The sequence below is a fragment of the Bos indicus genome, chromosome 27 (assembly GCF_029378745.1).
Source record: "Bos indicus isolate NIAB-ARS_2022 breed Sahiwal x Tharparkar chromosome 27, NIAB-ARS_B.indTharparkar_mat_pri_1.0, whole genome shotgun sequence".
Lineage (NCBI taxonomy): Eukaryota > Metazoa > Chordata > Mammalia > Artiodactyla > Bovidae > Bos > Bos indicus.
This window is the reverse complement of record NC_091786.1, coordinates 34572250-34585179: the sequence shown is the minus strand read 5'-3', so window position 1 is coordinate 34585179 and position 12930 is coordinate 34572250. Positions and strand designations below refer to the sequence as shown.

Genomic DNA, 12930 nt, shown 5'->3' with positions numbered 1-12930 from the left:
TTACAATATCAGTCTTCTTTTCATGTGGCAGTAAAACATCATCAAGATATAAGTTCTCCTTACCAAATCTCAAAATAAAACAAAAATCATGTGGTTATAAATGCTAGTGTGAAATCACTCCTTTGGTGTGGGTCAGGGAGGGTTGAGACATGATGAAACCAAGTTTTATTATTCAGTACTATAAAAGCATCTACAATGGGGACCATATAAGAATATTATGAACAAAGGCTTGGTTTGAAATTAACGATTTTAAGTGCTCCTTGTACAATGATCGAAAGGTACAATGCAGAATGGTTAATCCTGCTATACTCACCTGACACTGGGGGATGACTTGCTGTTAGTGCTGCTTTCTTCTGACACAGATCTGTAACATCGATAATGTTTATTTTTAAAAAGTGAGAAATTTTAAAAATCTTAATCAAGTGACTATTTGAATGAAGAATGTTCTTCAGAGAAATAGAGTGATTCACTAAATAAAATGTCTCCCTTCCAGGGAAATAAGACCAATAAAACAACTACCATCTCAATATTAGGAGAAATGCCACCAGCCATCTCGCTATATCGACCTAATCTTCTCATTCTCATTTCACATTTACTCAAATATTTATGGTATAAGCCCACATATTTGCGGGCAGGCCCCTTGATTCTGTGGTAATCCTAACTCTCACCCAAATTAAGCCAAAACCATAAAGTAGCAGTCCAAAATTTCAGCTTATTTTCTATACATTTCTATAGATTTCTTTCATCCTCTCATAACACATATTCATGTTCTCTTTACATCAATTCCAAGAAGGTAAAACTAGAGATAAATACCTCTGTGGGAAAATATAGTAAATTATGAATAGGGGTTCAATAATGATGCTTAAATTGTTGTGCAATGGATTACAGATAATATGATAATGTCATTTATTAATTTGGTGTACCCAGTTTATGATAAATTGAAAAGCTATTATCTCACATTTTATACAGTTACAGAGAATAATTTTAAGAACATAAAGATTAAACCCTTTGCTCAAGGTATCATAGTTATCAAGATATGCAATATTTAGGAGTTGAAGCCAGGTTTTCTGAGACTAAACATAATTTTCTCCCCATTTCATGATGCTTCCTCCTCTCTAACCTGATTAACATGAACTACACATGTAATTTCTAGTTGAGAAATGACTTGCCCAATCAGCAGTATAAAGAATTAGGAAAATAAATATTATGCAGGCATATTCATAGATCTTATCTCTAGTGGAGTGGGGTATTTTAATTAAGTTATTTACCTCTGGTCTGAGGCTCTATATGTTTAAAATTTATTTTTAAATGCAGTGTTATTATTTATTCTCATGAAGAGAATTCTCTCGTGTACAATATGACCACATAGACAGAGTCTGGATTAAAAGCTTGCCTGGTGGCTCAGATGGTAAAGAATCCACCTGCAATGCAGAAGACATGGGTGAGGAAGACACCCTGGAGAAGGAATGATAACCCCATCCAGTATTCTTGCCTGGAGAATTCCATGGACAGAGGAGCCTGTGGTCTACAGTCCATGGGGTCGCAAAGAGTCAGAAACAACTGAGCGGAAACTATCATATTGGATTAAGAGGCTGAATAAATCTCCACCATACCCTCAGCACCCATCCTCCTCAAGTAATACTGCTGGTAAAATGTAGTAAAACCAGAAAAAATATGAAGCACACCAAGCCAGTTTGAAATGTATCCGTGTGCCTCTCCTCATATCGCTTTACCTATAGTCTTAGCATATTCTAGATGAACCATGAATACTTTTTTCTTGACTTATTTATTTGATAAGAATAAAACATATATACCTTTCACTTTCAAGTTCTCCTTTGTAGCACAGCTCTCTTATTTTATCTTGCTTTATTATAAGAGCAGCAGCAATGATGAACACAGGTATAGAAATGTAGAAAACGAGTTGAAGTCTGTGTTTTGGATGACCAAGAGATCTTTCCTTCAAAAAACTTTTACCTTGAATGGAAAATATCATTTCAAACTGATCAGAGATTTTATTAACCAAATGAAATGGTGCAAAGCTATCATTACCAACCATATTCCCAAACACTAAACAATTCATTCATTTAGACTGTGAATATAATAAAATCTGAAAACCTAAACTAATATATTAAATGAGCTTTACGGATGTTTCTGTGTTTTCAAACTTCTACCATATGGTGATTTCCTTGACTGAAGGCATTGTTCTTTAATGGACCGCGTATTTAACACCTGCAAGTATTTCTTCAATTCTGTTCTGATACAGGGTTTCTGAGGCTCAAACATATATATCAAAAAGAGTATTGGGATTTTACCTGTATGTGAGAATTAAATCTGGGGTGTGTGGCATTTGGGCTTCTCTGGTGGCTCAGATGGTAGAGAATTTGCCTGCAATGCAGGAGACCCAGGTTCAACGCTGGGTCGGGAAGATCCTCTGGAGAAGGAAATGACTACCAATTCCAGTATTCTTGCCTAGAGAATTTCATGGACGGAGAAGCCTGGGGAGCTACACTAAATGGGGTCACAAAAAGTTGGACACAACTGAGCACCTAAAATTTTCACACTTTATGTGGCATTTTTCTTATATTACTAGATTTTTTTCTAAAAATTAGAAGTACTCTAAATAACTTATTTAACTAAGTTCTTTAATCAAATATGTGGCAATAGGAAATTGTTAAAATGACTCTAGATTTTATAGAATGCATGGCTAAATCTGCTTCTGACGCATTTCTGATTGACAAGTGCTAATATTTACATTTTCCTCATCTGTTCTTATAGATTCTCAGCTGACATCTGTATTCACCTTCCTGGAGTCCTAATGTATTGAGTCCTACTTTCTTCATAATTTGTTGGCTTGCTTCCTTTTATTTGATATGAACTCTTCAGCAATGTGGGAGTCCTGGGTTCAATCCCTGGCTCAGGAAGATCCCCTAGAGAAGGGAATGGCTACCCACTCCAGTATTCTGGCCTGGAGAATTCCATGGACTATAGTCCATGGGGTCGGAAAGAGTGAGACACGACTAAGTGACTTTCACTTCACTTCACTTCTTGCTCTATCACTTCTTAGCCACATGGAGGAGCTGACAGTCAGAAGAGCAACTCGCCAGCTACAGTGTGGATGATCACTGAGGCTCAAAATTCTCCTCTTAGGCTAGCCCCAATTCTTCTCCTTTTTTCCCATGGTTTTTAAAGAGAGTTCACAGTAGGAGCAACATTTTATTTTTCAGTCAGCTTTGTGCATGTGCCTGGGGTTCCCTGTATCTTCAAGATAAAAATCACATGATATTTGTAATTAGACAAAGAATCAGATGAAGAGATCTCTAGTTGTAACCGGCAGACTGATTCTCAACCTCATGTGTAGTCTTCTGGGTAATCATGGAGATAACGTGATTATTTTGAAAATGAATAAGGTATGAAAGTGGCCTTGAAAGTGTAAGTAGGGTTTCCCCAGATCAAAAAAAAAAAAAGGTCTTTCTTTCCCTTTTACTATCTAGTTTTAATGAGCACTATGTACTGATACCTGCCAACAAAGACTTTTCTATAAATTCTTCTTTCAGCTTGAGATCTTCATTTAATTAATTACTCTGAGTCTCCAGTTCCCATGGGTTAAACTAGTCCCCAACAATCTGCCTCAAGGATTCTACCTCCTTTCAAAGATACCTCAGGGCATCCAGTCATTTAACTATTCAGTTCAGTTCAGTTCAGTTCAGTCACTCAGTCGTGTCCAACCCTTTGCGACACCCTGCAGCATACCAGGATTCCTTGTCCATCACCAACTCCCGGAGTTTACTCAAACTCATGTCCATTGAGTCAGTGATGCCATCCAACCATCTCATCCTCTGTCATCCCCTTCTCCTGCCTTCAATCTTTCCCAGAATCAGGGTCTTTTCAAATGAGTCAGTTCTTCACATCAGGTGGCCAAAGTATTGGAGTTTCAGCTTCAACATCAGTCCTTCCAATGAACACTCAGGACTGATCTACTTTAGGATGGACTTGTTGGATCTCCTTGCAGTCCAAGAGTCTCTCAAGAGTCTTCTCCAACACCACAGTTCAAAAGCATCAATTCTTCGGCACTCAGCTTTCTTTATAGTCCAACTCTCACATTCACACATGACTACTGGAAAAACCATAGCCTTGATTAGACGGACCTTTGTTGGCAAAGTAATGTCTCTGCTTTTTAATATGTTGTCTAGGTTGATCATACCTTTCCTTCCAAGGAGTAAGCATCTTTTTATTTCATGGCTGCAGTCACCATCAGCAGTGATTTTCGAGCCCCAAAAAATAAAGTCTGCCACTGTTTCCACTGTTTCTTCATCTATTTGCCATGAAGTGATGGGACTGGATGCCATGATCTTTGTTTTCTGAACGTTGAGCTTTAAGCCAACTTTTTCAATCTCCTCTTTCACTTTCATCAAGAGGCTCTTTAGTTTTTCTTCAATTTCTGCCATAAGGGTGGTATCATCTGCATATCTGAAGTTATTTATATTTCTCCCAGCAATCTTGATTCCAGCTTGTGCTTCATCCAGCCTAGCATTTCTCATGATGTACTCTTCATATAAGTTAAATAAGCACGGTGACAATATACAGCCTTGACGTACTCCTTTCCCGATTTGGAACCAGTCTGTTGTTCCATGTCCAGTTCTAGCTGTTGCTTCCTGACCTGCATACAGGTTTCTCAAGAGGCAGGTCAGGTGGTCTGGTATTCCCATCTCTTTCAGAATTTTCCACAGTTTATTGTGATCCATACAGTCAAAGGCTTTGGCATAGTCAATAAAGCAGAAATAGATGTTTTTTGGAAACTCTCTTGCTTTTTTGATGATCCAGTGGATGTTGGCAATTTGATCTCTGGTTCCTCTGCCTTTTCTAAAACCAGCTTGAACATCTGGAAGTTCACGGTTCACATATTGCTGAAGCCTGGCTTGGAGAATTTTGAGCATACTAATTCACCGCTTTTCACTTCCTCCCTTTTATTTCCCCCAAATGTCTCAGCCTTTATGACTCAAGGGTTTAATTGTCATATCAAACTTCCAAAAACACAGATGTGACCCTAGCAAACTTCATGGGTAAATATCAGGTATAAAGGAGCCAGCATCCAGCAGCAGCAACTCCCAAAACTTTCCCCCCTTCTCCTCCAACTCCACACTACATTCAGATGGGTGACAGAAAAACAAGATGAGAAGTTCTGTGTAGACACAAGATTGCTCATAAATAGTCATTTCACTTTTGCATTGTTAACTACACAGTTACATGATTATCTAGTTTCTCCAGGCAGCTATTCTACCATCAATAAATTCCAGGTTTACTTAGAATAACCGATGTACACTAAAGAGTGTATGTGCTCTGTCACTCTCGTGTCCAGCTCTTTTGCAAGCCTGCCAGGCTCTCCTGTCCATGGAATTCTCCAAACAAGAATATTGGAGTGGGTTGCTGTGCCCTCCTCCAGAAGATCTTCCCATCCCAGGGACTGAATCCACTTCACTGGGCCACAATGAGCTCAGATCTTGCTCAAGTAATATTCTAGGTGTTTCTGTGAGGTGTTTTCAAATGAAATTAATATTTAAATCAGTGTGTGTTAGTGGCTCAGTTTTCTGATTCTTTGTGACCCCATGGACTGCAGCCCACCAGGCTCCTCTATCCATGGGATTTCCCAAGCAAGAATATTGGAGTAAGCTCCCATTCCCTTCTCTAGGGGATCTTCCCTACCCAGGGATTGAACCCAGGTCTTCTGCATTGAAGATAGAGTCTTTACCATCTGAGCTACCCAGGAAGCCCAACATTTATATCAGTAGACTGAGTAATGCAGTAGCTTTCTTTAATGCAGGTGGGCCTCAATCCTGGAGGTCTTAGTTAAACAAAAACACTGATCCTCCAGTGAAGATTCTTCCTGCTTGAGCTGCCCAAACTGAGACATCAGCTTTGCTTGACCTTCAAGTCTGCGGCCCTTCACACAAAAACTGCACCATCAGCTCTCCTCGAGCTGAGTTTACTGACTCTGTAGATCTTGGAATCTATCAGCCTCCAGAATCACATGGGCCAATCAATTCCTTCTAAAGCTTCTCCTCCTGTACCGTCAATGGCCCCATTTCTCTGGAGAATTCTGACTAATACAGATTTTGGTTCCAAGAAACAAGATGTTGTTATAACACATACCTAAATATGTGGAAATGGCTTAGGAACTCATAATAGATACTAGCTAGACGAATTTTGAGGCACACTGTGGAAAACACCTAGATTAATCTAAAGAGAAGGCAGGAAGAGAAGGGGATGACAGAGGATGAGATGGTTGGATGGCATCACAGACTCAATGGACATGAGTTTGAGCAAGCTCCAGGAGTTGATGATGGACAGGGAAGCCTGGCATGCTGCAGTCCATGGGGTTGCAAAGAGTCAGACATGACTGAGCGACTGAACTGAACTGACTGAATATGAAGAGATTGTTGGTGGAAATATGGAAGGTAAAGGCAACTCTGGTGAGGGTTCAGAGGCTAAAGAGGAGAGCAGGAGAGAAAGCCTACATCTTTTTTAGACAATACAAAGATAATCATGAATGGAATGCTGGTAGAAATATTTACATGAAAGTTGTTTCTGGTGATATTTTAGACAGAAAAAAAACAATGGATAAGAAAAAGCATTTATTTCCAATATTCTGGAAGGTGCGTCATAGAGGATCCTGCTGTGATGTATGTCAGATAGTGTTTTGCCTATGTTCTCCTCTAGGAGTTTTATAGTTTCTGGTCTTACATTTAGATCTTTAATCCATTTTGAATTTATTTTTGTGTATGGTGTTACAAAGTGTTCTAGTTCATTCTTTTACAAGTGGTTGACCAGTTTTCCCAGCACCACTTGTTAAAGAGATTGTCTTTAATCCATTGTATGTTCTTGCCTCCTTTGTCAAAGATAAGGTGTCCATAGGTGCGTGGATTTATCTCTGGGCTTTCTATTTTGTTCCATTGATCTATATTTCTGTCTTTGTGCCAGTACCATACTGTCTTGATGATTGTGGCTTTGTAGTAGAGCTTAAAGTCAGGCAGGTTGATCCCTCCAGTTCCATTCTTCTTTCTCAAGATCGCTTTGCCTTTTTGAGGTTTTTTGTATTTCCATATAAATTGTGAAATTATTTGTTCTAGCTCTGTGAAGAATACTCTTGGTAGCTTGATAGGGATTGCATTGAATCTATAAATTGCTTTGGGTAGTATACTCATTTTCACTATATTGATTCTTCCAACCCATGAACATGGTATATTTCTCCATCTATTAGTGTCTTCTTTGATTTCTTTCACCAGTGTTTTATAGTTTTCTATATATAGGTCTTTAGTTTCTTTAAGTAAACAAATGGGACCTAATTAAACTTAAAAGTTTCTGCACAACAAAGGAAACTATAAGCAAGGTGAAAAGACAGCCTTCAGAATGGGAGAAAATAATAGCAAATGAAGCAACTGACAAACAACTAATCTCAAAAATATACAAGCAACTCCTACAGCTCAATTCTAGAAAAATAAATGACCCAATCAAAAAATGGGCCAAAGAACTAAATAGACATTTCTCCAAAGAAGACATACAGATGGTGAACAAACACATGAAAAGATGCTCAACATCACTCATTATCAGAGAAATGCAAATCAAAACCACAAGGAGGTACCATTTCATGCAAGTCAGAATGGCTGCGATCCAAAAGTCTACAAGCAATAAATGCTGGAGAGGGTGTGGAGAAAAGGGAACCCTCTTACACTGTTGGCGGGAATGCAAACTAGTACAGCCACTATGGAGAACAGTGTGGAGTTTCCTTAAAAAACTGGAAATAGAACTGCCTTATGATCCAGCAATCCCACTGCTGGGCATACACACTGAGGAAACCAGAATTGAAAGAGACATGAGTACCCCAATGTTCATCGCAGCACTGTTTATAATAGCCAGGACATGGAAGCAACCTAGATGTCCATCAGCAGATGAATGGATAAAGAAAGCTGTGGCACATATACACAATGGAGTATTACTCAGCCATTAAAAAGAATACATTTGAATCAGTTCTAATGAGGTGGATGAAACTGGAGCCTATTATACAGAGTGAAGTAAGCCAGAAAGAAAAACACCAATACAGTATACTAATGCATATATATGGAATTTAGAAAGATGGTAACGATAACCCTGTATACGAGACAGCAAAAGAGACACTGATGTATAGAATAGTCTTTTGGACTCTGTGGGAGAGGGAGAGGGTGGGGAGATTTGGGAGAATGGCATTGAAACACGTATAATATCATATATGAAACGAGTCGCCAGTCCAGGTTCGATGCACGATACTGGATGCTTGGGGCTGGTGCACTGGGACGACGACCCAGAGGGATGGTACGGGGAGGGAGGAGGGAGGAGGGATCAGGATGAGGAACACGTGTATACCTGTGGTGGATTCATGTTGATATATGGCAAAACGAATACAATATTGTTAAGTTAAAAAAAAAAAAGGCAACTCCTGTTATAAAGTGACCAAAAACTTGGCTAAATTGTAATCTTGTGCTTTATGGAAGATAGAATTTGTGAGTCTTGAAACTGGATAATTAGTTGAGGATATTTCTAAGAAAAATGTCAAATATGTAGCCTGGATACCCTGACTCATTAGAGTTAAATGTGAGCAGAGGAGACAAAGTGAAGAAGTTAGTGCTAGGGAGAGAGGTGCCAGAATTTAAAGATTTGGAGAATTCTCAGTCTATGAATTTTGCAAAAAAAAAAAGGGGGGGGTGGATATGTTCCAAAATATGGACAGAAAAATCATCTGATAAATAGATTGTGCATGTGAACCATCTCAGGAGAAGAGAGGAATAAGGATGAGATGATATCAGCAGAAACACTGCCAGGTCAGACCAAAGGGAACAGCACAGGGCCATAGAACCAACTGGCCGCGAATACACTTTATCCTTCAAGAAAAGAGAAGAATGACTCAGAGATCATCAAGGCTTCCTCTCCCATCATGGAGCCAGGAGCTGTCTCTTCCTCAGTTTTGACCAGCCAAGCTCCGTTGCCCAGTGGCTCAGGGGCAGTTTACTCCAAAGAGCTGTATGGATGGGCCTCTGTCCAGAGCTGAAGAGGTAGGGCAGAAGCTACTGCAGCTGGGTTATGCTCCCACCCCAAAGGCTCTGGAGGACAGAACATCAAAACTAAGAGGGTTATTCTCCAACCTTAACATCGAATGTAATTTGCCTTGCTAAGTTTTATTTGTATTTCCTGAGACCTGTCACCCTTTTCTCCTTTCCAATTTCTCCCTTTAGGAACAAGAATGTCTATTGTATGCCTCTCTATCCACCGTTGTTTTTTTCCTGATGGTCCAACTCTCACACCTGTACATGACTACTGGAAAAACCATAGCTTTGACTAGATGGACCTCTGTCAGCAAAGCAATGTCTCTGCTTTGTAATACACTGTCTAGGTTTGTCATAGCTTTCCTCCCAAGGAACAAATGTCTTTTAATCTCATGACTGCAGTTACCATCTGCAGTGATTTTGGAGCCAAGAAAATAAAATCTGTCACTGGTAACACTTTTTTCCCTTTTATTTGCCATAAATTGATTGGACCGAATGCCATGATCTTAGTTTTTTGAATGTTGAATTTCAAGCCAGCATTCTCACTCTCCTCCTTCATCATCAAGAAGCTCTTTAGTTTCTCACTTTCTGTGATCAGACTGGTATCATCTGCATATCTGAGGTGGTTGATATTGGCAATATTGATTCCAGCTTGTGATTCCTTCTATTCTTCTAGGATTTCACATGATATACTCTACATAGAAGTTAAATAAGCAGGGTGATAATATACAGCCTTGTTGTATGCCTTTCACAGTTTTGAACCAATGGATTGTTCCATGTCTGGTTCTAACTGTTGTTTCTTGACACACATACAGGTTTCTCAGGAGGCAGGTAAGTTGGTTTGGTACTTCCATCTCTTTAGGAATTTTCCACAGTTTGTTGTGATCCACACAGTCAAAGGCTTTAGTGTAGTCAGTGAAGTAGAAGTAGATATATTCCTGGAACTCTGCTTTCTCCATGATCCAACGAATGTTGACAATTTGATCTCTGGTTCTTCTGCCTCTTAGAAACCCGGCTTGCACATCTGGAATTTTCTCAATTTACATATGGCTGAAGCCTAGCTTGAAGGATTTTGAGCATAACCTTACTACTTACTACCACTTGAAATGAGCATAATGCTATGATAGTTTAGGCTCTTATGAGGTCATTGCTTTTTCACTGGGACCTGTTGTACATAAGAACCTGTGTGTGCCCTCTAGAGTGGAGGTTCTGTTTCCCCCAGTCCTATGGAATCACTGCAATCAAACCCCACTGGCCTTTAAAGCCAGATGCTCAGGGAGTTCCTCCTCCTGATGACAGACCCCTAAGCTGGGGACCCCCGTGTAGGCGCTCATAACTTTCACTTCTGTGTAATAAGTTCTGTGATATAATTATTTTCCAGGTTGTGGGTCACCCACCCAGTAGGTATGGGATTTGATTTTATCACTATTGCACCCCTCCTACTGTCTCATTGTGGCTTTTGCTTTGCACTTGGATGTAGGGTATCTATTTGTATGTTCCAAAATTTGTTTTCAATGGCTGTTCAGCAGTTAGTTGTGATTTTGGTGCTTTTGCAAGAGCTTATGTCTTTCTACCAAGTCATCTTGTCTCTGCCTCCTTTTTCTTTTTCCTTTGTCCTTAATCTTATTTCACTTGCTCATAGAGTGCTGAGGGCAGAGGTCTTGCACCCTACACTTCAGACCTAGTGTGAAAATGTTTTGCTGACATCTCTGCTGAGTGTGTAGAAGTATTGAATAATACAGCATTGCTTATTTAAAACTTGTTAACAGAGCATACCTTAAAAGTTCTCCATACAAGAAAAAAAAAAAAAAACTATAAGTATGCTGACAGGTGTTAGCTAGACCTACTGTAGTGACGACCTACATCATTTTACAATGTATAAAATATCAAATCATTATGTTGTACCCCCTGAAACTAATATAATGCTACACATCACTTATATCTTAATAAAAAATATTTTGAATTGGGTATGGTGGAGAAGGAGCTGGAAAAACACATATGGAGATGAAATCTCAAATGTCTGGGTTGAGATAAGCAAGTATCTAAATCAATTACACATTTTTGTTTCCTAAATTAAAAAAAAAAAAATTGTCTGCCCAGAAATGATATGGACCTAACAGAAGCAGAAGATATTAAGAAGAGATGGCAAGAATACACAGTAGAACTGTACAAAAAAGATCTTCACAACCCAGATAATCATGATGGTGTGATCACTGACCTAGAGCCAGACATCCTGGAATGTGAAGTCAAGAGGGCCTTAGAAAGCATCACTACAAACAAAGCTGGTGGAGGTGATGGAATTCCTTTGAACTATTCCAAATCCTGAAAGATGATGCTGTCAAAGTGCTGCACTCAATATGCCAGCAATTTGGAAAACTCAGTAGTGGCCACAGGACTGGAAAAGGTCAGTTTTCATTCCAATCCCAAAGAAAGGCAATGCCAAAGAATGCTCAAACTACCGCACAATTGCACTCATCTCACACGCGAGTAAAGTAATGCTCAAAATTCTCCAAGCCAGGCTTCAGCAATATGTGAACCATGAACTTCCCGATGTTCAAGCTGGTTTTAAAAAAGGCAGAGGAACCAGAGATCAAATTGCCAACATCCACTGGATCATAGAAAAAGCAAGAGAGTTCCAGAAAAACATGTATTTCTGCTTTATTGACTATGCCAAAGCCTTTGACTGTGTGGATCACAATAAACTGTGGAAAATTTTGAAAGACATGGGAATACCAGACCACCTGACCTGCCTCTTGAGAAATTTGTATGCAGGTCAGGAAGCGACAGTTAGAACTGGACATGAAACAACAGACTTTTTCCAAATAGGAAAAGGAGTTCGTCAAGGCTGTATATTGTCACCCTGTTTATTTAACTTATATGCAGAGTACATCATGAGAAACACTGGACTGGAAGAAACACAAAATGGAATCAAGATTGCTGGGAGAAATATCAATCACCTCAGATATGCAGATGACACCACCCTTATGGCAGAAAGTGAAGAGGAACTAAAAAGCCTCTTGATGAAAGTGAAAGTGGAGAGTGAAAAAGTTGGCTTAAAACTCAACATTCAGAAAACGAAGATCATGGCATCCGGTCCCATCACTTCATGGGAAATAGATGGGGAAACAATGGAAACAGTGTCAGACTTTATTTTTCTGGGCTCCAAAATCACTGAAGATGGTGATTGCAGCCATGAAATTAAAAGACGCTTACTCCTTGGAAGGAAAGTTATGACCAACCTAGATAGCATATTCAAAAGCAGAGACATTACTTTGCCAACAAAGGTTCCTCTAGTCAAGGCTATGGTTTTTCCTGTGGTCACGTATGGTTGTGAGAATTGGACTGTGAAGAAAGCTGAGCGCCGAAGAATTGATGCTTTTGAACTGTGGTGTTGGAGAAGACTTTTGAGAGTCCCTTGGACTGCAAGGAGTTCCAACCAGTCCATTCTGAAGGAGATCAGCCCTGGGATTTCTTTGGAAGGAATGATGCTAAAGCTGAAACTCCAGTACTTTGGCCACCTGATGCAAAGAGTTGACTCATTGGAAAAGACTCTGATGCTGGGAGGGATTGGGGACAAGAGGAGAAGGGGACGACAGAGGATGAGATGGCTGGATGGCATTGCTGACTCGATGGACGTGAGTCTCAGTGAACTCCAGGAGTTGGTGATGGACAGGGAGGCCTGGCGTGCTGCAATTCATGGGGTCGCAAAGAGTCGGACACAACTGAGCGACTGATCTGATCTGAAAGATGGCAGTGTTCAGATAAAAATAACTACTGCTGGATTAGTTCTGGGCACACTACAGGAACAAACATGTTTTATCTATTCATTCAATTTCTTGATTGCTCTACAACACAATGA

General features: G+C 39.7%; 1 protein-coding gene across 2 annotated transcripts in view; it reads right to left on the bottom strand.

The window, feature by feature from the left end:
- The window catches only part of LOC109553349 (disintegrin and metalloproteinase domain-containing protein 5-like), a 148998-nt gene that overhangs the window by 21783 nt on the left and 114285 nt on the right, over positions 1–12930 (bottom strand). For both annotated transcript variants that reach the window (XM_070781456.1, XM_070781457.1), the window contains exons 19-20: positions 1815–1974; positions 314–364 (exon numbers count right to left, since the gene is read on the bottom strand). In XM_070781456.1, coding sequence (XP_070637557.1) covers positions 314–364; positions 1815–1974 — 211 coding nt within the window. The remainder of the gene's footprint in view (positions 1–313; positions 365–1814; positions 1975–12930) is intronic.